Source organism: Leucopleurus acutus (assembly GCF_964270905.1).
Source record: "Leucopleurus acutus genome assembly, chromosome: 7".
Classification (NCBI taxonomy): domain Eukaryota; kingdom Metazoa; phylum Chordata; class Mammalia; order Artiodactyla; family Delphinidae; genus Leucopleurus; species Leucopleurus acutus.
This window is the reverse complement of record NC_139150.1, coordinates 34,927,843-34,952,582: the sequence shown is the minus strand read 5'-3', so window position 1 is coordinate 34,952,582 and position 24,740 is coordinate 34,927,843. Positions and strand designations below refer to the sequence as shown.

General features: G+C 43.0%; 1 protein-coding gene across 6 annotated transcripts; it reads right to left on the bottom strand.

Moving 5' to 3' along the window:
• Positions 1 to 374: 374 nt before the first annotated feature.
• SLC25A51 (solute carrier family 25 member 51) lies at positions 375 to 24,548 on the bottom strand. Of its 6 annotated transcripts, none has more exons than XM_082843535.1 (3): positions 24,533 to 24,548; positions 15,155 to 15,277; positions 375 to 6,226 (listed from the first exon to the last, which is right to left on the bottom strand). In XM_082843535.1, the coding sequence occupies exon 3, from the start codon at positions 6,184 to 6,186 to the stop codon at positions 5,296 to 5,298; it is 891 nt and encodes a 296-aa protein (XP_082699661.1). In that variant the 5' UTR covers positions 6,187 to 6,226; positions 15,155 to 15,277; positions 24,533 to 24,548; the 3' UTR covers positions 375 to 5,295. The 6 variants fall into 6 exon arrangements, with proteins under 6 accessions (XP_082699661.1, XP_082699660.1, XP_082699659.1 ...); XM_082843534.1 differs by lacking the exon at positions 24,533 to 24,548 and adding an exon at positions 19,653 to 19,725; XM_082843533.1 differs by lacking the exon at positions 24,533 to 24,548 and adding an exon at positions 19,336 to 19,621 and having other exon boundaries at positions 375 to 7,377.
• Between the last annotated feature and the right edge of the window lie 192 nt (positions 24,549 to 24,740).

Genomic DNA, 24,740 nt, shown 5'->3' with positions numbered 1-24,740 from the left:
CTTCCCAGTGTCTGGAACCGAGAAATGTCTTGTTAAGCCTAAATATTTAGTCTATGGTATTTCATTATGGCAGCACAAGCAGTGTTAAAATTTATTTCAGGGGCTTCCCTGGTGGCGCAGTGGTTGGGAGTCCGCCTGCCGATGCAGGGGACATGGGTTCGTGCCCCGGTCCAAGAAGCTCCCACATGCCGCGGAGCGGCTGGGCCCGTGAGCCACGGCCGCTGAGCCTGCGTGTCCGGAGCCCGTGCTCCGCAACGGGAGAGGCCGCAACAGTGAGAGCCCCGCGTACCGCAAAAAAAAAAAAAATAGAAAATTTGTTTCTGAAACAACTTCCGTGACCCATCAAGGAACTAAAGTCAGACAGGATATTTTTTTTTTTTTTTTTTGCGGTACGCGGGCCACTCACCGCTGTGGCCTCTCCCGTTGCGGAGCACAGGCTCCGGACGCGCAGGCTCAGCGGCCATGGCTCACGGGCCCAGCCGCTCCGCGGCATGTGGGATCTTCCCGGACTGGGCACGAACCCATGTCCCCTGCATCGCCAGGCGGACTCCCAACCACTGCGCCACCAGGGAAGCCCCCTTCACTCTTTTGATTCTTAAAGAAACACTTGTCAGACATCTACAAGGTGTCAGGCACTGTGCCAGGAACTTGAACTGTGGAAACTAGAGCAGAGTCCCTCCCTCATGGAGCTGACATTCAAAAGGGCCAAAGGCATCAAATAATGACAACATAATTAAAACAGGTAAGTGCTATGAAAACAGCACAGGAATGTGGCAGCACAAGAATATGTAAGAGGGGAACCTGCCTTGGTCCTTAAAGTGAGGGCTGGCTTCCCCGAGGGAGTGACGTTTGAGCTGAGATCTGAAGGCCTCAGTAAGAGTTACTGCGTGAACCAGGGGAGAGAGCAGGGTTCAGTGCAGTGGGACTCCACATGGGTAAGGCTGGGAGGCTAGAGAGTACAGAAGTCCCCATGGCAGTGGTTGGGCAGGGCAGTTTTGGCTGGAGATGACAACAAGGTAGACAGGGCCTGGATCATTTCATCTAGAAAAATGATAGGAATATGAAGAATGGATTGAAGGCAGATGAGAATTTTTATAAATCCTATTTTATCCTCAATTTCTACTTCAAAATCACATATACTCATCTGGAGAAAAAGTTCCCTACTGGAAACTAGATGCTGAAGGGATTAAGCTGGGACCAGCCTTTGGAGACTGGGAGGCACTGCAGCTACTGCAGACCTCCCTCCGGCCCCTCCCCGTCACACCAAGAGAAATGCTCTCTACTCCCCTCACTCCGCCAATGGGTTACAATGACATTTCATCAGATGATGTGTCAAACCCGTTTCATGAATTCTAGAGTTCAGGATATTCACTTTTATCCTGAATTTCTAAAAAAATTTCTAAAACAGGAGTGTTTTAGAAGCATTACATGGCAACTGCTCCCTTACTTGGTGGACCTCATCAGGCAACCTCAACTATCCCTAGAGTCAGGAAGCACCTTATAAATGTAATGTGTAAACCAAGAGTGTAGCTAATATGATTTCAGTCTCCTAACAGAAACAAGCAGTATGAAATCAAAAGCAGATATAAAAAACTCAAAAAGCACAAATGTCCAGATCATTCAGCTTGGGGGTAAGCATGACCTGAAGGTACATAATTACAACAGAAAGTACTGATATACTGAATTCACCAAAACAGTTTATACTCAGTAGGGAAAAGTTTATTTCATTTGAGAACCTTTAAAAAACAAAATGCTTTGTAGTTAACCTATCTAGAAAATTAACTTATCTGGAACTCCTCTTGACCAAACAAAATGGATAATTGAAGAACTGTTCTACCTACAAAGTTATCAGGTGAAGTCACTAATAGTCAAAGTAGTGTGCTGAATGTTTTACCAACAAAAAGACTAATAGACTGATCTACCACAAAAAGGACAGTGCTACTAACCCTAACCCAGCCACAAGAGACCAGAAAAATGGACTTAAAAAAAAATTTATTCCGATCAGAAATACCAAAAGAAACACGTTAACTCTGAAACATTTAACAGATTTCATTTAAACTCATATAGTCACAAAACTCAAAATATCAAACAAAAACAACCACTTTTAATAATGAAACTTTAAAAAAGGAAACATGTAGACTCCTCCACAATTTAGGAGCCATTTAGGCAAGCAAATATTCACTATTAGGCAAAAAGACAGCATTAAAAACGAAAAATCCTCAGAGTTAAGGAGAATGCCTATTCAAGTCTTTGATACACATTTATAAGCACGTGAGAAAACAGACTATTTTAAAAGAAACCAAGGCTGAGTGCTTACCCTTTCTTTAAATGTGATCTCCCACCTCGCTTCCATCTTGACTGCATGCCCCTCACACGACAGTACTTCATCTACACTGAACAGTGTTGGTCAACATGATCGGCTTACCGTGAAGCCCTCCAGTACCACCCGTTATCCTCTTATTAAGGTTTGTACAGCCCTGTAACTGAGTATCACCACTGTAATCAAGCCAAGGAATTGCAGGTCTCCAAAGATGATTATATATGCACAATTCTGTCTCATTGCACAGTTCGTAATATATAGCAGGTGATTATATAACCATAAAGTAAGATGAATATTGACTATTGCGACTAAAGCATCAACTTTGTCTCCAACCACAAATGAAACAAAGACACATACATTTGCCACCATACAGAGGTTGAGTTTACTCTGTAGTACAGTCTTGAGGGCTCATACCACTCTAAGGGTGTTACGTATAGAATCCAGAACATATTTCTGGTGGCATCAGAATGAAGTATAGGAGGCAAGACCAGGAGTGCCCTGCGCTCATGAGCTGTCTGTGCCACAGAAAGGCCACTTTTAAAGCTGTGCAGATAAAAGTTATTCACTCATGTTTGCTTTTTCCAAATTATTACCATACTAGTTCACACTGAAGGCAAAAACAATAGTTAGAATCTCTTCCTTACTAATAACACATTTTGACTTCTTTTAAATTTCAGACAAAGCTGTTGGCTACCACAAATTCTGTTGAGTTTTTTGTCAAATTTAAGAAAATATAGGACAACATAAAACCAACCCTGGTAACGTATTTGCAGTTTGGTCTTCAAAAGCTGTAAAAAGTGACAAAGAAATCAAAAAATATAATGAGTTAAAACCATTAAAAAAAATTTGTTTTTAAATGCCACATGTTTGAGACAGCAGAAGAGGAAGCACCCTCCTTCAAATTCTCACTTCACTTGTATTTCACAAAAGTGCTTTAGAATTTAGATTTCTATCACCTACATGGAGTGTAGAGGCAAAAGGAAGCCCCGTGGAACTGAAGGCCAGTGGAGTCTACTCCCAGGGTCAGGGTGTGACCCCAGGCTAACGCACCGGCCACATGCTGAGCACTCAGATATGCCCAGGAGTGCTGGACACACACACACGAGCGAGGGGATCAGACACCAGTGCCTTTGCCACTCATTCCTGAAACTCAACCCACTTGAAATCCTGACTCTATTCCATAGGCCAAAGGATGCTACTCTCATTTATTTGGTGTCAAATCCTTGTTTTCTCAAATCCTTACACCTGCACCTTGGTTTCTAAAATTAACGGCCATTTCCAGCACAACGCTGTCAGACAGAGCCTTTGTAAAGCTAGTGAGCTTCACTACTGCCTGGCAAACGCGTGACAATGCCTCCGAATGCTTCACAGCTGGAAGGAAGATGTTCCTGTCACTTGACCAGCCACCCTGCATTGAGAGGTAAACATCGTTTTTGGACTATCTGTCCAGAAACTGAGTAAACTACCAATTGAGACCCTGACTTTATTTTGGTCAGCATGTGCACAGAGTAACATGCAATTACCCAGAATGATGAAAGACTGGTAATAAAACCCATGTGCTCTGCTCCGTGTCAGATGCTGGAAGGTAATCTTAACTACATAATACTTACAGATGTGGATTTTTAAAAGATCGATAAACCACTTTTCTAGGATGTCTCGTATGTTTTATTAGTTATTCAATTGGTGTATGAGTCACTTTGCCTTATTTATCTGGGAAAAAGTACTGAGTTTTTTTTCCCCTTCCCCAGAACACTTAGAAACCAGAAAAAAAATCTGAGGTCCTATTAATAGACTTCCAAAATAAAATTTTATGGAAGCATTTTGTTGTTTTTTTAAAGGGAGTTTCAAGAGAACAGGATACTTGACTATGACAAACTACTACTCAAAGGAAAAACTACCAAAACTCCAAAGCTCTTCACTAAATTGGCAACAACAATTCAAAGAAGCTGAGCTAAACAGAATTGGATCTGTAATGCAATTACAGGTTTCCCCCGCATTCCTGCGGAACTTTTTATAAGCCGAAATGGCATAGAATGAGGAAGCAATCACCTTTTCTTGTAAAAGCAAAAATCATCTCCGTATTTCCTTTGGTTAGTGAAAACAGGTACTAATGTAGGTCTTTTGTAAAAGCGAAGTGGCATAAAGGAAACTCTGGAGAAGTGGGGGATACCTGTAATATGAACCTTCTTAATGGGATGAAACACCTTTAACAAAATTTAAGCCTCCATGTTTTCTGGCAACGAAATAGTGAAATTAATATAAAAATATTTTGGGAAGCTTTAAGGTCATATTGAGAAATACAGAGAAAACTTTCTACCCTAGAAAGCAAAATGGGAGATGTCATTAGTTGCTTTAGTCTACCACGTCGAAAGAGAAATAATTTGGATAATGACCATCCCAACAGGTGCTTAGTTTCAAAACGAATACAAACAATTTATCATAAAAAACCTACACATAATAAGCTGTTTTTCTTCTCTCTTCTGCTCCTTTTTCCTACCATGTATATGTTTTAAGTTAACAAAAACCACCCTTTGTAACTCCTCCTAAAAGCAGAGAAGAAATGGAGTAACAGAAGTAAGCCTGAGAAATCATGGGACCCTAAGAGCCTTTCCTCTGGCTGGTCATGGCCACTTATGCTTCAATACAGAAGATTTGTGGAAAAAAGTATCATATATCTTGGCTGTTAGTTTCCTTGTCAAAAGCCATCAGATAGACAGCTATTAACCAGGCAATTAGCCTAAAGTTCTCAGATAATGATTAAAAAAAGTACTAAAACTGTCCCCCCCAAAACCTTAAATTTTCCTACTGAAACCTTTTATTCTGAATTTGTTGGTGCTTAAGAAAAACAGCTTTGCCCGTAATTCACTGTGCCCTGGACTTAGGACACCAACTTGTATCTGGCCAATTAGAAACAAGGCCAAACTGCATTCTTCTTAGGTCTATTCAGTTGATTAATGGCACTTAGCTGATTTCTTTCATATAATCTTTAACAAGAACTCATAAGTCGCATTAATTATGCCCCAAGAGATGAGGGATCGATGGTAATTCAGATGGGCACCTCTGAAAAGATTTGTCAGTTTCCTGTCCCGTTCTAGCCAGATTTTTTGGAAAACCTTAGGGAAAGACTGAAATTCCCCACCAATCTGAGATTGCATGCGAGTTTTTACAACATTAACTGGAAAAAACAAGATCCCCAACATGGCACCCAACAGGCCCCCGCAGATAAAATCATTGACCAAATGAGCACCGTGGGTTGTTGCTGTAGGCAGGTACTCCTTGATGGGACCTCGAAGGCTAAAAAAGAGGACATTGCTGAATCCGTTACGGAAAAGAACGGGCACCAAGCCTCGATAATACTCTCTAATTCCATGGCATTTCAGTGCTTTGAAAGCCTGATAAGTGTTTGTAAATTTGTCATGATGCTTGTGGTCTTGAAGCAATGTTTGAACTCTTTCCAATGGAGTGAAAATTGCTTCTGTCGTTCCTGCAAGTACTGCGGCCAGGCTACAGGTTGCAAACTCTGGGGTACTGACATGCTTACGGAGAAGGCAAGATAAATCCTCATACAGACCAAACATAAGTGCCAGTGTAGTCGTCTTCTGCATTAAAGGGGGAAGGATTCCGCGATACAAATTTCGAAACCCATCCCTCCTCAACTGAAGTACTGCATCCCGGGTTTTGATTCCATACAGCTGTTGCCGAAAGAGGACCTTCTGAATGGGAAATGTGATGGCTATATTGTTGAAAGCCGCACAGCAGCCACACAAGTAATGCTTCATTTCACTAACATTTGCAATATGAGGTGCTATATCTTGCTTTGAAGATGTTAGGATTGGTGGCCTCTTTTCATGAGCTTCTGAATCCATCGTGTTGCTTAAGATCTTCTTCGGGAAGGATTTTTTTAACCTACAAATAATAAAATGATAATAGGTAAACCTTTATATACAGTGCTAAACATATGAAAATTTCCCCTAATCCTTCCTCCAATTTCTGGACTCTATTACATTTTTCCCTTTTAAACTAGATCACTGTTTCTTCAAGTATTTTTGGAGGGCCCTGAGGCCCTTTCAGTAGTCCAGGAGGTCCTCCCCTTTCCAACTACATATCCATGTGCGGCTGGATTTTCTGCATATACTTCAACTAAAACAATTTATCACAACAGAACAAATGCAGAGGTAGATATGAGACTCCACCAACCTTTTAAGTCAGACATTAAACAGACTTACAAAACTGTAAAACATACTTATTAATTTTTTAGGGGGGAAATAATTATTTTTCATGAAAATGTGTTGATTATATTAACATGTAATGGGTTTATCATTTTGTTAAAGTGAATTAATAAATATTTTAAAATTTTGTTTTTATTTCTAAGACCATGAATATTAATCCATACAAATAAAGGCTCTTTGGGGTCCACAAAAATTTTTTAAGTGTAAAGCGGTCCTAAGACCCAAAAATTTGAGAACCACTGGACTAGTTCATATGTAATGCCTACACTACATAATGGTACATGCTATTATCCTTCTGAAACAAAGTCCTCTCATGAGAAAAAGAAGAGCAAGACATACATTCAGTCATTCTGTTCACTAACACTTACTTAGTATCTACTGTAAACTAGGCCCTCTGCTAAGTGCTAGAGAGTCAAAGACAAGGAACTTGCAATCTAACAGAAGGCTCTGCCAAGGTCTACAATCACTCCACAGTGTAAGTCCTTCCATGATAAATATATACTATGGGAACACAGGTAAGGGACAGTGAGCACACACTCTGTGAGGTGGAAGCTGGGAGAACAGGCTCAAGGAAGGCCTGCAGGTATATACTAAGCACAATTTTCACGTATTTAATTCTCAAAACAACTCCATAAAGTAAACATTATTTTCCCAGTTTTACAAATGGAAAAACCAATACTCATCTTCATCCAAGGTAGTTAGTAACTGGTGGAGCTGGCATCTTGAAATGAAGTCTGGCTCCAGAGTTCATGTTCCTGCTGTCATACCACAGATGGCAATGACTTTGGGAGGATGCCCTGGGACAAAGAGTGGGCGTACCAGACCATGCTGAAAAAGATTTGAAGCCTAAATACACAGGCTTAGCCCACTTAGTGGAATGAAGGCAAGGTCCTACCCCTAGAATACATCTGCTTTTTAAAATGGCAAGATCATTCCTTGCCAGTCATCTATAACCTGATTAAAAACAAGCAAAGGACTTAACAGACACTTCTCCAAAGAAGATGTACAAATGGCCAACGGACATATGAAAAGATGCTCAACATCACTTATTATCAGAGAAATGCAAATGAAAACCTCATACCCATTAGGACAGCTACTATTAAAAAAAAAAAAAGAAGAAAATAACAAGTATTAGTGGGGATGTAAAATGATGCAACCACTATGGAAAAACAGTCTGGCAGTTCTTCAAAAAATTAAAAATAGAACTACCATACGATACCATCGCCAATCCCACTTCTGGGTATATATCCAAAAGAATTTACTGTAGGGTCTCCAAGAGATATCTGCACATCCAAGTTCACAGCAGAACTATTCACAAATAGCCAAGAGGTGAAAGCACCCCAAGTGTCCACTGATGAACGAATGGATAAACAAAACATGGTATGTACGTACAACAGAATATTATGTGGCCTTAAAAAGGAAGGAAATCCTGTCACATGCTACAACATGGATGAACCTTGAGGACAAGTGAAATAAGCCAGTCATAAAATGGCAAATAGAGTGTAATTCCACTTATATGAGGTACCTAAAGTAGTCAAATTCATAGAGATGAATAGCGGTTATTACCAGGGGTTGGGGGAGGTGGGAACAGAGTTATTGTTTAATGGGTATAGTTTCAGTTCTGCAAGATGAAAAATTTCCGGAGATCTGTTTTATAACAATGTAAATATACTTAATGTTACTGAACTTACACTTAAAATTGGTTAAGATGGTAAATCTTATGATTTTTAATTTTTTTTTTTAATTTATTATTATTTTTTTGGCTGTGCTGGGTCTTCATTGCTGCACACGGACTTCTCCTAGTTGCAGCGAGCGGGGGCTACTCTTTGTTGTGGTGCGCGGGCTTCTCATTGCGGTGGTTTCTTTTGTCGTGGAGCACGGGCTCTAGGGCACGCGGGCTTCAGTAGTTGCGGCGCGTGGGATCAGTAGTTGTGCCTCGCGGGCTGTAGGGCGCAGTCTCAGTAGTTGTGGTGCACGGGCTTAGTTGCTCCATGGCATGTGGGATCTTCCCAGCCCAGGGCTCGAACCTGTGTCCCCTGCATTGGCAGGTGGACTCCCAACCACTGCACCACCAGGAAAGTCCCTGATTTTTTTTTTTAACCACAGTTTCAATTATAAATAAATAAGAACAAAATAAGTCAGGTAAACCATCTAGCTCTTTGACTTATGACAAAAACAAACAAAAAACAAGTTCCTTTTTTTCCCCCTCCCCATACACACACGCTGCTGTAAACCGCTAAGCATCAGGACAAAAGGTGTTAAAGAGAAATGTCATCATGTGAAGGTAGAGCAGAGTGAGGCACATAATCAGAAAGCATCAGTTCTTGAGAAGCTTGTATGTGCAGGAGCCACAGACATGTAACATAAAATATGGAACACACATACGACTCTAATTTTCCTTCTAGAAATATAGCCTAGGGAAATAATTATTAACAAGAGAGGTACATAAAGACTCAATTATAGGACAATTACAACGCTCTTAACAGAAATACAGAGTAAAAATTAAATGCGCAACAGTAAGGGACACACTGCATACATGACGATGTAGCCACCTGATGGGATGTCATATAGGTACTAAAAATAAAGGAGTATTTATATTTAAGGTTCAGTATATTAATTTTGAATTTTTAATGGTATTAATGAAGTTTCAGATAGCAGTGAGTCCTTTTTATGATCAATAAAGTGTTACAGAAGAAAAAATAAAGGAGAATATTTTTATTGACATGGCACAATCCTGTTTTTATCAATATACATATAGAAAAGCCAAAATAAGTAGTTTACATTTTCTAATTTCATAATAATGCTGTATTTTCCTTTTCTATATTTTTCAAGTTGAATTTGTCTCAATTTACTGTCTTCAAAAGTTGGAGACTGACAAAACTAAGGTCTAATCAGGACAAGGCAAACAGTGACAGAAAGGATGTGACAATGCTCCCAAGTGAACAAGGCAAATTGCTGTACCTCTGAGGCTGCTTCCAGTTACAATGGGCCAAGGCCACCCACCCTGCACTGGGGCAGAAGTCAGCTGAAGAGTACGGTGCACCGGGTCCCACTGCTGTTCTGGGGACACAGTGAGCACTGTACTGTTTTTTGTATTTGCTTCATTCAGACTTACAGTATAACATTATCAAGAAGACTTTCATTTACTTTTGTTGGGAATTTCTTCTTCTTTGCCTGCTTTTACACTGGCCTCCTCAGTATACTAAGAGATTTTAATTCAACCAACTTATTCAACTCCTGTAATGTTCAGAGATTAGAGATAAAAGGACGCTGGCCTCGGGAGATACGACATGCGAACAACTGGACCACCGTGTGGTAAATGCAACCACAGAAATACACAGAAGGTATAAAGGCCCCACAGAGGAAGGGGTCATTAATTAGCTGTCTGGAGGGAAAGACAGGGGGGTCTGTGACCTCTGGGCAGGGCTCTGAAAGGTGAATAGGACTCTGGATGTACCTAAGGGTGGGGCACATTTTAGCCAAAGCAGCACAGGCTAAGGTGTAGGCCCCGTGTCAAAGGAGCAGCAGCATCACATTCCTGAGGAGGGTGTCTGGCTGGAGCTTAATGTGGGTGCGAGATGGATGGGCGGCAGACAATGATGGAAAAGCAGGCTAGGACCTGCATCACCAGAGACCCTCAGGATGATCCCAAGACCCTGATGCTACTATGTACTATTTTTTTCCTTTCTCATGGGAAGCTAATAGAAACAAATTATTTTCCTTAGGCATGTTACACCTAGATCTGTGTGCCCTTTTCCCAGAAGACAGACTACATTAAGAAGAAAATGTAACATCTGTACACTCTAGCCCAATGCTGCTTTGTCTGTAGTTGGAGCTGGCTTGCTATCACATTTCTATTAGAAAAGATAAACATGCCCTCAGTTGAGAAGAATTATGCCTGGAAACCACTGCAGGCCTGAAATCTGCCATAAGGAAGGTAATAAAAGGGGTCAGGAATCTTCTCCCCACTGTCACCTGGTCACACCTGTAGAACTAGACAGGACCAGAGCCCCAACCTTTCACTGTCCACCCCCAACACCAGGGCAGCCACACTACCCCTGGGCACCAAAACTGTGTTCATTTGAATTAACCTCAACTTTGGCAGAGGCTGGAGGAGTGGGACTTGTCTCTAAATGCTGCTTAGCACTATCATGATGGGGAATAAAGGGACAGTAAAAAACTTTCCCCTGACATTCTAAAAATTTGTTCCACTGCAATTTAAATAATCAAAGGAAGGCCCGGCTCAGAGAGAGGAATTATTTCTAACTTTGGCAGGTATTAAAGCAGTTAGATTATGAAGTCACCAAAATGCTTCACCAAGAGGCCAGAATCCCTGGAGCTGGGCCGCTCGTAGATCCAATAAAACAACAAATGAATCATTTAAACAGAAATTCACAAAATAAAATGTATATTACTTTAGAAAAATTTACACATTAAATTTACACATTAAAAATACATTTCATAGAGCAGGACTTCCCTGGTGGCGTAGTGATTAAGAATCTGCCTGCCATTCCTTGGTGGCGCAGTGGTTAAGAATCCACCTGCCAATGCAGGAGACACGGGTTTGAGCCCTGGTCCGGGAAGATCCCACATGCTGCGAAGCAACTAAGCATGTGTGCCACAACTACTGAGCCCGCGAGCCACAACTACTGAGCCCGTGTGCCTCAACTACTGAAGCCCACGCGCCTAGAGCCCGTGCTCCCAACGAGAAGCCACCACAATGAGAAGCCTGTGCACCACATCGAAGAGTAGCCCCCGCTCGCAGCAATGAGAAAAGCCCTCATGCAGCAACGAAGACCCAGTGCAGCCAAAAATAAAATAAAATAAATAAATTCATATTAAAAAAAAAAAAAGAATCTGCCTGCCAATGCAGGGGACACAGGTTTGAGCCCTGGTCCAGGAAGATCCCACATGCCACAGAGCAACTAAGCCCGCGCACCTAGAGCCCATGCTTTGCAACAAGAGAAGCCACCGCAATGAGAAGCCCACAAACCGCAACGAAGAGTAGCCCCCGCTCACTGCAACTAGAGAAAGCCCGTGCGCAGCAGCAAAGACCCAACGCAGCCAAAAATAATTTAAAATAAAGAAAATGAAATAATGCTATTTGCAGCAATGTGGATGACCCTAGAGATGATCATACTAAGTGAAGCAAGTCAGAAAGAGAAAGACAAATACCATTTGATATCACTTATACGTGGAATCTAAAATATGATACAAATGAACTTGAACTTATCTACCAAATAGAAACAGACACAGACATAGAGAACAGACTTATGGTTGTCAAGGGGAAGCGGGTTGGGAGAGGGATGGAGTGGGTGTTTAGGATTAGCAGATGCAAATTATTATATAGAGAATGGATAAACAACAAGGTCCTACTCTATGGCACAGGGAACTATATTCAATATCCTGTGATAAACCATAATGAAAAAGAATGCATATATGTATAACTGAATCACTATGCTGTACAGCAGAAATGAACACAACACTGTAAATCAACCATGCTTCAATAAAATAAACTAAAAAAAGACATTTAAAAAAGATGTATATTTTTTTAAGAGAAAAATAAAATTGTAAATTAATTAAATACACATACATCCTCTCCTCCAGGCTCACTGTCCCAACCCAGGTCCTCTTCACCTCCTGCCTGACTACTGCCAAAGGCTCCTTACTAAGTCCGACTCTAGTCACACACTCCATCCCATCCCCACCAACCTAACCATCATTTAAAAAATACACAAAAAGGGCTTCCCTGGTGGCACAGTGGCATGTGGGAACTTCCCAGACAGGGCTCGAACCCGTGTCCCCTGCACTGGCAGGATTCTTAACCACTGCGCCACCAGGGAAGCCCAGGAATACATTTTAATTTGATAGCTACGGCCAATTGCCTCCAGAAAACTTACTGTGATTTATATTTCCATTAAGTGTATGCCAGTCCCAGTTGCCCTACCATTTACAGCACCAGGTATTAAACAGTAATTTCTGGGGCTTCCCTGGTGGTACAGTGGTTAAGAATCTGCCTGCAAATGCGGGGGAAATGGGTTCGAGCCCTGGTCCAGGAAGATCCCACATGCCATGGAGCAACTAAGCCATGCGCGCCACAACTACTGAGCCTGCACTCTGGAGCCCGCGAGCCATAACTGCTGAAGCTCGTGCACCTAGAGACCGTGCTCCACAACAAGAGAAGCCACTGCAGTGAGAGGCCCATGCACCGCAGCGAAGAGTGGCGCCCGCTCGCCACAACTGTAGAAAGCCCAGGCGCAGCAATGAAGACCCAACACAGACATACATACATACAATACATACATACATACGTACATACATACATACAATTCAGCATTTTTTATTGACCATTTGAATTTCTTTTAGTACTGTAAAATTTCACATTATCCATTTTTCTGTAGGCACTTTGTTTTTTTCCTTGTTGATTTGGAAAATTTCTTTGTGCACGAAGAAAATCAATCCTAGTTATATTAATCAAGTTGTGGCATATACTTTCCCTACTTTGTATCATTTTTGTGATGAAGTTCCTAATATGGATATGAATTCTATTGATCTTGGCTTCTAGGTTTTGTGTCCTTCATTATTCCAAAATTATAAACAAGTAATCCATGCTTCCTTCTACAACTTCTATGGTTTCATTTACCATCTGTACTTTAATTTCTCTGGAATTACAGTATAAGGAATGAAGCAAAGATAAGAGATTGCCTAGAAACTGACTGATGAGCCTTCTTTTCCTCACTGGTTAGCATCATCTAAATACTCACAAGCATCTGCATTTATTTCTGCACTCCACTCTGTTCCACAATAGCCTTGTATTTCTTCTCTAGGTACAACTGATTTTAACCTACTGTAGCATCAGAATAGATTTCATCAACTAGTAGGGCTTTCCCTTTTACTCTTGTCAGAATCATCAGTTTTCCGGGCTCTTACACGTTTCCAGATAAACTTTAATGTATTTTTGTCATATTCCTCCCAAAAATCTTGGTATTTTACAGCAGAAGTGACTTTATAAATTTAAAGTACTGTCACTTTTTCAAAATTGAACCTTAAAAAAAAATTGTACCTTACTTTACAAGGATGTGATATCTTCCTGTTTACTTGTTTCTCTTCACAAACCTTAGCATTTAAAATTTTTTTCATATAGACCTTGAAAGGTATTTTACCTTTTCAGTCCCTATTATGAAAGGGTTGTTTTCTTCCAATTAATTTTCTAACTGCTTTTTGTCTGCATATGAAAAAGCTACCAATTCCTGTGTATTAAAGTTAGAAGCAGCCCATAGTCCCCTATTTCTCAGTTTTTTGGTGGATTTGCTTGTTTCTACTATATATCACAAATAATTTTGCCTTCTCCTTTACAGTATGCATCTTTCTTTCTTCTTATTGGATTGGCATATACCTCCTGAACATAATTAAATTATGGTAATAGTAAACATCCTTATACTTTGACATCTGTGACAACTCCACAGGGATTAACTGTGAAGCATGACACTGGCTTTTGGTTTGAGGAGGAAGTTCTTGTCATCTGAGTGTTCATAATCCAAGTCCTAGCAGTTTCAAGTTTACAGAGGGAAACAAGTTATCATGACACAAAAATATTCACTGACCAATTGGCCCATATAAAATTTGTTCCCTCTCAAGTAATATTCCCTGTTTGCCATCTATCCCTGCCCATCTTTAGGATTGTTCTGCAAACTTGAAGTGGAGCATGTCTTCCCAGTACTATCATATAATTTCATCTGACAAATTACACTATAACTCCCAAAACTTCATTCTGCATTCATTCTAAGAATCAGTATATCTGCAATTATAATTGAAGTCCCTGCCCCCTGTTTTTCCCATTAAAAATTGATTCCATTTTTCTAGTACTAATGGTCAACTGATGATAAGGGTCTCTTAGAATTTCCAAACACAGGAGGGATATACATTGATTCCTGTTTTACCACCACCTCCACCCCCACTGCCACTAAGTCAGGAATCTATCTTGAACTTTGGTCAGATGCTTTTAGGAAGCTACTAAGAAGATCATATGGATACTGGAAACAGAGCCAGTGTAACATTTAACAGATACAGTTAATTGCCTGGGTTCAAATTCTGGCTCCACTACAAATCTATTGTGTGACCTTCAGCAAGTTACTCAATGTCTCTGTGGCTTAGTTTCCTCGTTTATAAAATAAGAATGTTACCTACCTCATAGGCCGGCCAATTAACTGAATTAATACATGTGAAGCCCCCAAGAAAGTAGTCTACAGCACAGCAGGTGGCTCAACAAGGATAAACTATTATTATTGTTCTTTTCTGATGTATTTATTTGGTGTATACGTTAGTGTATTTCTCGCCCTTGCAATATGGAGGTGAATCCTACTTGGCCACAGTGAAATATTCCTTTAATGTATCACTAAATACAGTTTGCTAACATTTTATTTTAAAATTTCACATCACTATTCATAACATACCAAGTTTCCAATTTCAGTACTATCTTCATGTCAAGTTCAGGTGTCAATGTTCCACTGGCTTTGTAAAAGAAATCTGTCATTTTTCCTTCTTTAAGCTGGTGAACAATTTAAATCTTATAATTATCTTTTTCTTGAAAGTTAAAAGAATTCACCTGAAACACCATCTGGGACTGGTGTTTTGGGGGATGGTAGCTTTTTGATAACTTCCTCAATTTCTTCCATTGTTAGGTCTGTTAGGTTCTCTCTTCTGGAGTCAACTCTGATAACTGGATTTCCTTTAAAAAAAAAAAAGTCTGGTTTATTTATATAGTCTTATAAAGCACTTGCTGTTTTAAAAAAACACTTCTAATCTTGTGTGCCTATATTCCCTTTTTTCTTGAGCAGGGTAGTCAGTTTACCTAATTCACATTCCTATCATCCCAGCAAAGAACCAGTTCTTTTTTTTTTGGGGGTACACGGGCCTCTCACTGTTGTGGCCTCTCCCGTTGCAGAGCACAGGCTCCGGACGCGCAGGCTCAGCAGCCATGGCTCACGGGCCCAGCCGCTCCGCGGCATGTGGGATCCTCCCGGGCCAGGGCACGAACCCGCCGCGTCCCCTGCATCTGCAGGCAGACCCTCAACCACTGCGCCACCAGGGAAGCCCAGAACCAGTTCTTAAATTTACCAATTTTACTATTTTTCAGTTTTTAAATTTGTTTTTCCTCTTTATCATCTCATTTCTCCTGCTTTGTCTGGGTTTATTTTCTTCTAATTTATTGAAGGGAAATTTCTTATTTTTATTTATTCTTTGTTTCATAATTTGAGTGTTTAAGGGTATATATTTTGCTTTAAGCAAAACCTTAACTATTACTTTTTAATACATTCCACGGAGCGTTTTGGTCTAATTGACAGTCACCTTACCATCTGTATGTACCATCTTGTGTTTCTTCACCACAGTGGCTTTGACCTGGAGTGATATGCACCCTTTCCAGAGTCCAAGCCTGTTTAGGCTCCGGACATCGCAGCACATCCTTAATTTATGCTCAGGAGAAGAGCATCTTTCTCGTGGCCCACAGGAAAGATCCTGCAGGGATGGACCCTGATATCTGGCAACTAGCCTCCAGTCTTAAAAGGTTTGATGACAAATACACCTTGAGGTTGACCTTCATCAGTGGCAGAACAAAGCAGCAGCAGGCAGCCAAGTTCACCAAGTCCATTGCTAAGTTTTCTGGCCACAGTAGGACACTGGTCATGGACGCATACGAGCCTGAAGTATCCAGGCTCCGTAACAGTCTCACCCCAGAAAGAAAAATAAAATCGCCACTTCTAAAAGCAGCCATCTTTCTGCTGGATCATGCTGAAATACAGGGTGAGGGGGAAAGAAACTGAGATCTTAAAATGAAGAAAGAAAGAAATGTTAAAAATGTCCCTGTTCTGTTCTGAACTTTTAGTCCATCCAGGAAAAATGGTATTTTCCAGCACAGATATGAGAAGCTGTAGCTCTGATATCTAGGTGGGACCTCCCTAACCTGCTGATCCCATTGTTCTGACGTGCTTTTCTAGAAAAGCATTTTTCCTAAAAGCTGTATAGACTTCCTCAACACCTGAAGCACTTCATGTAGTATTAGCATTGTGCCAAGGAGCATTTGAAGACTCAATTTTTAAACTTGTTAACCTGTTGCTGACTAATTGAGCTAACTCCCTTTCAACAGCTGTTTCCCTTAATTCAGATACAACTCCTTATGTATGATAGCTGTCCTTCACACACAGCTTTTGTGGGTATGCATAAATCTGACTTAGGGAGAATTGAAAAAACAAACCAAAAAAACCCCACAGCTTTTTAATTTGTTTAAAACAGACATTCTGTCTGTTACATTTTGTGCTGTTAACCAGTGAAAGGAATCAATGGCATTTTAAGAAAAATTGTTCTATAAATGCTTGAGAAGTTTGCCAGGGTACAAAGTTTGATAATTATTAATCAGTCTTCTACATTCTTACTTCTTATCATTTTAGCTGCCAGACAGGAGTTTAAACTCTTATCAGTACTATACTTGCCAATCTAAGATTAACCAACATTTAAAAACAATTTAGCATAGAAATACTTTAAGTAATGCTTTGCTCTTCTTCAGTTTCAGGACTAAATGTTAAAATCAACAGAAATATCCAGATTTATGTGTTATTATACCATAACACGTTGTGACAATTTATGAATGTAAAAGTTTCATTTTTACATACTAAACACATAACAATATACTTTAAATTATAAAGTCACTACCTACCAGCTGTTTAACAATATATGTTCCTTGATAATACAAACCAAGTTACTTATACACTTGAACAACAAAATTTTGTCCATGTTCACTTTTAATTTTTACTAGAATGGCACTTGCATTACTTTCCAAAATTTTGCAAATTAAAGTTACTTCAACTAGTTTTGTCATGACTCTTTGGGTCTGTTATTAAACAGATAGAAAACTGTGGCTAACAGAAGTTAGCCAGTCATTTATTGACCGCTGTACTGAACTATTCTAAGAAATTTAAAGAACATTAGTGTACATTTAGGGTCTCAGATTTTTAAAAACAGGCCTGGACATAGGAAAAAGGAATGTAATGAAACCTTTCCAGACTTCACAGATTTAAAGCTTTCTCCCTCATTTTGCCCTGCACACCAGGATCGTGTGAACAGGTTCTTAATTTGGCAAAAGAACAAAGGCTAGTGTGCACAGTATTCTGTAGTAGTGGACTTTAAAATTTTTCATGTTTATTCTGTGAACACGACTAAATTTCTTTGCTAAACTTTTCTCTATATTTAAATTCTTTAACATGGATAATAATTCTTTGCAATTTATTGCAAAATTTATCTACCATAACTTTACATTTGTTTGCTACCTAAAACACTCAACCTATGTCAACATTAGGAAGCAAAGTTAATTAAGCTGACTTTCAAGCAACTCCAAGAGTCAAACTTCTGTGGCATAAGAAAACAGTGTAAAGTCTAAATGCTCACTGTAATTTATAGCCCACGTGGTTAAGACCGAGATGTGATCCATCACAAAGGTCTCTGCGCAAAAACTGAGGAGAAAGCAATTGTATTTCTCAAAGGATGTTAACTCCCACAAGTCAGCAGGTCTGAGTCAGCATTCAGGACAAGATTAAACTGGGTTCTAGTCCTAGATAGGACACTATCTTGCTACTATAAATACAAAGCAAAGTCTACAATTTAAAAATCCATTTCTCTGGGCTTACTTTAATCTACCAAAGGAGAGACCAGACAAGTCCACTCCTCTTAAAGGTAACAGCTTGTGATCTTTCCCCGAGATGCACTCAAGGTGACTCCAGATCCAAAGCGCCAGACCTGTGCTCTGGAACCACTAGCGGACCTGACCGATCCTAGCACCTTTTGATTTTATGGAATCCTTCCGAAACAAGGTCAGAGGAAGCTCAGACTAGCAAGGGCACTACACAGTTATTTAAGGTTTTCTGTTTCACAGCTTGCAAGTAGAGAAACAGAAGGTGGGGATTAAGACCAGACGTGTACAGCTCTAAGGAGCAAAAAAAAAAAAAAAAAAGGGTAAATATAGCTGAGGCATTGACACGCTCCACCTAGATAAGCTTAACACTAAATAATTGGTACAGAGATTTTCAATTAACAACAATGCCCCCCGCATCTCCAAAAAAAGCACTGTACCACCGAGTTTCCCACAACGCGAAGCAACATGGTGTCGCAGAATAACCATTGTCTGGCTGTGTGGCTGAACTTACCGCTCTCCAGGCGTCCATTTCCCCTGTCTGTAGTGAGGGGGAGGGGAGGGTGGCGGACGGGGTCGACCAGGCCCCTTCCGTCCCGGACATTCAACGGAGCCAGGGGTCCCGGTATCCCAGACCCCGAGGGGGCAGGCGCCCTTCCGCGGTCCCAACGCTGCTCTCCCGGGCTGCAGGCAAAGCCCGGCCCCTCCCCGCCCCGCTCTCGATGCGCGCCGGGAGGCACCTTCCTTCCCGGGGCGCGCCCAAATGAACGCACTGCCTCCTCCGCCGGAAAGGCTCGTTCCGGCAGTCGGACGGCGCTCACGGCCCAGCGACGCCCGGCAGCGGGCGGCAGAGCTGGGAGGCAAGACCTGGGCCCTGCGGCTGCAAGTCCCACCCGGGATGGCGCGCGCGGGAACGGCGGGGTGCACTGCGGGGGGCGCACTGCGAGCGCGCGCCCGCGCGCGCGGAGGCGGGGGGGTGAATCCTCAACGGCCGCGCCAGAGGGCCGTGCAGGCGGCCTCCTCAGACCCTCCTTCGTGCTTCCACTCACTCCACGCGCAGGCCGGGGGAGCCCCGAGCTTTCCTCTCGGCCGCTTCCTGTACTCACCCATCGCCGCGGGCGCCAGGCTCCACGCCCGGTAGCGGCCCGCCTGCAGGCTGGCGAGCTCGCGAGCCCGCGAGCCACCGAGCCGGCGCAGGCGCAGACCTTGACCGACCCGAGCTCAGGGCGGAGCGTGACGCGCTCTATGCTGCCGAGCCCGGTCACGTGAGGGAGACGCCACCGCGCCGCCTCTCTCTAAACCCGCGGAGGGTCGAGTGACGCCGGCCGACTCCTGGCAGCGGTTCGGCGCGGCAGGGCAGGTGTAGGGTCACCCACCACACCTGTCGTCAGGCTTTCGGGTTCCACTTGCTGGAATGCCGTACCTTTGGTGCCGTACGGTGGCCTTGCCGTGCCACAAACAGCCAACGCGTTCTCTAGTGCGTAGCCCGCGGGAGGACCACTGGGAAGTGATAGTGTGAGTGGCAAGCGCACGTGCGCCTAGGCCTTGAAAGGCCCCGCCTCGCTTCCCTTTGTAGCCTTGGTTAGATTTCATCAAACCCTCGGAGTGGCCTTGTGTCAGCTACTGATCCTGCAGTTCACAGAACACCTGTGTGTGCTTTAGAATATACAAATCATTAAAAAACCCTGTTTCTTTTCAGTCTCAGACAACTTGCACGTCTTGGACTTCACTGCACCCGGAGTTAGGAGGCCTAGGTCAAGTCATAGCCCTGACCCTTGCTGGGAGTGACCTCGGACAAGTCACTGTTCCCTGAGTCCCAGATCTCTGACAAGTAACGCCGGCCTTGCATGCATCCTTTGGCCCTTGTAAGAATCACTGAGAATAATGATCTGACTCTAACTTATAAACTGGAAGGCACACAGATGTGAGGTGTTGAAGGAAACGGAAAGGTCAGCCTGGAGAGCAACAGCGAGGCTCCTCAGGAGGCTCATCAAATATGTGAAGTGTATGCTCTTTACTTGGGATTAGTCCAATCAGCAACTCCACTGTTGAAATACGGTATGGCTATAGGTGGGTGGCTCTCCCGGCCCACTTCCCCTGAGAGCACTTTGTAGATATTGACTCCAAAATTTTGTCTCATCTGCTTGAGCTGGCCTGATTAACTGCTTCTTGGGATGTGAGACATCATGCTACCTAATTTCAGCAAATGTTCTGCTGAGGTACCTACTGTGTGCCATTGTGTTCTCTTCGGGGAACTTAGAGTCCAACGAAGGATATAAAAACAAAAACTCTGGAAATTCAGATGCATGAGGGGCCTTTCCCCTTAAGAGAGAACTAGGGATGGCTTCATAGGGGAGGAGGTGTTTGAACTGTGCCTTGGAAGATGAATGAGTGGAACTTGGACTAGCAGAGAAAGTCATAGCAGCAGGAGATAAGATTGTAAAAGTCAGGTGGTGGGGACTGATAGTGCAAATCTTGACCGTCAGATGCAGGCACCTGGCATCTAATTAGTGTGCAGAGATAGATTTGGGGCTCCACAGGATAATGACAAGGCCACGCAGTAGCTTGGAGTGTTTAAAATTGGGCAACAGTTGGGGAAAGGCATTTATGTCAGAATTATGTTTGCCCTGTCTTGTGTGAACTCCTATTCAGATGTATTATTTGAAAAATAAATCAGGCAGGCATCCAGCATGTTCATAAGCATAAATAATTCATTTCAGATTAGAATAGAGAGGTTATTCTCCTGTGGTAAAACCCGAAGAGGAGGAAAGATTGAAATTAAACACACAATTGGGGCACAACAGACTTGAAAGAGTAGGGGAATCCCAGGTTGACAGGCATACGCATGTCTGGAGCTGAGCCAGTCCGTTTCTTTTATGCTGCAGGTCACAGCGCTGGCCTCTGCTCCTCCAGCTCTTAGTTCCTCATCAGAAACCTCCCAGGTCCTTAATTGGCTCTTCTTGGGCATATGAATGTTGGAGATCAAAAACCTCTATTTTCTGATTCACGATTCATCATAAAGTTATCCTTTCATTTTTCTGTCCTCATCCACCCATTGTTTTATTCATTCTTCAGTCTCTTAAACTGTTTTCCATACCTCCAGCCTCCATATCAGCTGTCGGATAACATCCTCTAACTCAGTTTTGATCATCTCAGTCCTCAGCTTAAAAACTTCCACGTGTTCCCTCTGGCCTCTTCAACAAATCCAAACTCCTTAACTTGGCTCGCGGGCTCTCGATGTCCTGGCCCCTCTACCTAATCTGTTCACCTCGTCTCCAGCTACATTCTGTGCTTCAGCCATGCACAGTCTCTCAATGTTTTGCAAATCCTTGTTCCTTAGACCTTCCCCCCCTTTCACCACTGACTGTCAGCAATCAAACATGTTACGCCTTCAAGGTCCTTTGCCTTCTCCCCTGAAAAGCCTTCTCTGATTAACCTGGGCTAACTTGGTTGCTCTTGCCTTTGCCTTCCCATAGCACAAAGTTTGCGGCACCTCTAATATCTGCTTATGTTATAATCATTTGTGAAGATGTCTCCCTTTCCTACTAGGGCAGAGCTATCTGAGTTGGTTCTGACCCTCCAGCTCAGGGCTTGGCAAAAAGGGTGTTTGCCCCAATAAAATGCTGGTGGAGAGGGTCTGGGTTCTTAGGAAAAGGGCCATGGGAATGTTGCTGTTGGATCTTTGCTTAAGCACCCTCTACTCCCCCTCCCCCTCCCACCAAAATGCTTTCTAGAAACTTGTCTCGTGCACTCAGGCTCCGTGGGCCCTTATGTCCACAAAAACAGCTTTACGCAAGCTGTCATCGGTGGAGCCTTGGCTACGGTGAGTGGCTCTGCCCAGATAAGGTCACCAGCAGTCTTTCCCTAGCAAGGGGTCAGTGACCTTCCTTTCCCTTTTCAGCCACTCCCCTTCACACCCCCAGGCTCCAGCCACAGGCCAGCCACTGCTGGTTCACGTCCCTGCATTCTTTTACAATGTCCTGTGTGCCTCAAAGGCTCTGCCTGCTTCATGGCAAAGTCCTGTTCACCCTTCATTGCTCAGCTTACACAGAGGCTTCTTGCTGCTTTTCCTGACCTAACTACCTGACACAGAGCTGCCCCACAGTGCTATCCTTTGTGACTCGTATGCACTTTACAGATTGAAAAGCTAGATTCTAGCAGACCTACTATGAAGTCAGAATTTCCGGGGGAGAGGCCAGTTGGCCTCTCTAGCTCCAACACAAGCCTCAGGCAGTTCTTCTCAAACTCTTTGGGAAGCAACAGTTCTAAACTGATACCCTGACCCATAATAGTAACCTAAAGTTTGAAACCCAGGGAGCTGCAGGGCTCAGGAACGTGTGCGTGAATAAGCCTGCAGCCCAGAGAGGAAACTGGGGTCTAGTCCTAAGGAGAAATGATCAGGGCTTGAAACAGACATATACCAAGTGCTGTGAGTGCGCAGAGAAGAGCGAAAATGCACTAGCTGCAATCAGGGAAGGCTACCTGGAAGAGGTGACCCATAAAGCATGACTAGGACTTAAAACAAGGTGGGCTCCAGAAGAAGCATGGGATGGGAGGATTGTGTAAGGAAGGAGACACCAGGTTTCTCATTCTCCCTGACCTCATTCCTGTTCCCCAACTTCGCCTTTGTCCCAGGCACACCTACGGGCAGAGCCTATGCCCCCTGGTAGCTCTCAGGGCTCAGAACAATTGCTGACCTCTGGGTGGGATCCTGGGACACTTTACTTGGTATCTAAGTGACACATACTTGTGAAATACAAACACATTTTTATCTAGCAAGGGCTGAGTCAATAAAACAACATCAAACATTTGCACAACAGTCTTTGGGTCTTCCAAGCAGTTACTTGATAGTTATTCCCTCTGGTTTACACATCATTTGTGTGCTCAGGGAAGTCCTGTGACCTGCTTGAGCTGAGTATGTATCAAGAGGTGAGGCTGGGACTGCACCGCCTCCACCATTTTTGAGAACAGAAGCACTGCTGAGAACTGGTGCCTGGCCCTTGGGGAAGGATCTGTGGATGGTGAGCTGCAGGGCAGTGGGGAGACTGGCCCTTTACACAGGACTCTCTAATCATAAGGCACCTGAGGAGCTTGCTACCAACACAGGTTCCTGGTGCCCACCCAAGACCTACTGACTCAAAATCTCCCAGAAGGGCTTAGGAATTTGTAATTTACAAGAGGCCCACGTGAACTATATGACGAGGCAAAGGTAGGATGCACTGAACTAGACGTGGCATGTTGCAAGGTCAGCAGACCTGGGTTTGAATCCTAGAACCACCACTTCCTGGTTTTGTACCTGGGGCAAAGCTCTCCCCCTCTCAGAGCCTCAATATCCCCACTTCAGAATGAGGATCCTTCCCGAACCCACCTTCTGCCTCCCTGAGGGAGGCTTTCCTGATGGCAGACCCAGCACGACGGATGCTCATTCTCCTTCACATGGGGGGCGTGGAGGGGGCAATGGAGGCTCAGGGAATATGTCACCCAAACCTCTAAATGTCACCCTTCTCTTTTGTTCTGGGAAGAAGGGACTCTGTAGTTCCCTCTCGATCCTGCTAACCTTTGGGCTGTGACTGTCCTCTGGGGTGTGAGGTACAGAGCAGGAACGCAGGGCCCCCACCACTAAACTGAACTAATGCTTTTCCCAGCAGCCACTTCACCTTCTAAGCCTCAGTTTCTCACCTGCTCTCATGGTGGGGGACCGGTGTGTGCACAATGTGTAGGGCACACACAGTAAGCCCGCTGTAAATGGGAACTATTACCATTGTTAAATCATTTAACAAATACTTATTGAGCACCCGCTATGTGCCAGGAGCTCTCCTAGACCCCTGCTTGTATGGAGTCTACATTCTAGTGGATGGAGACAGACAAATAATGAACATGATATGTGTTTAATATTTAAACAGTAAAGACACTGCATGGATTTGATGCTTAAACAATAAAGACAATAAATAGGTTTAATATTGAAATAAACAGATGTAACAATTATTTAAATAGTAAACACAACACCTGCTTATTATTTAAATAGTCTAGTATGTTAGCATTAATTTAAATAAATAAAGATGGGGCAGCAGAAGATGCCGTGGTAGGGGAATGGAGAGAGCCACTCTGGACTTCAGTCTGGAGAGGAAAAGGATCTTGAACGCTGATCCTTCATGATGTTCAATAGAGCTGGGGCATTTTTAATTTGTAAAGTGGACTCCTCTTTCACCTCCTAAAATGCCCCAGCCTTCCTGGAACCCCAGGCCCTCTTTCCTTTGAAATCCTGTGGCTGTAATGACCCCTGCCTTTCCTATGAAAGCTCACCTTGTTCTCATCGTAGCTGACGTTGTCTGAAGTTTGACGAAAACTCAGGCACGCGAAGGGCGTTCATCCAAGGCTGCGTGTAATCTTTGCAATAACCCGTGAGGTCACTTCTCGTGCCATTTTACGGTGGAGGAAATGGAGGCTTTTTGCACATTGCCCACGTCACACAGCTGGAAAGGATGGAGTTAGGATATGAGCCTGGGCTTCA

Bases quoted from the DNA above. Each gene is read 5' to 3' on its own strand.
- SLC25A51 (XM_082843535.1), bottom strand. From the start codon at position 6,186: ATGGATTCAGAAGCTCATGAAAAGAGGCCACCAATCCTAACATCTTCA.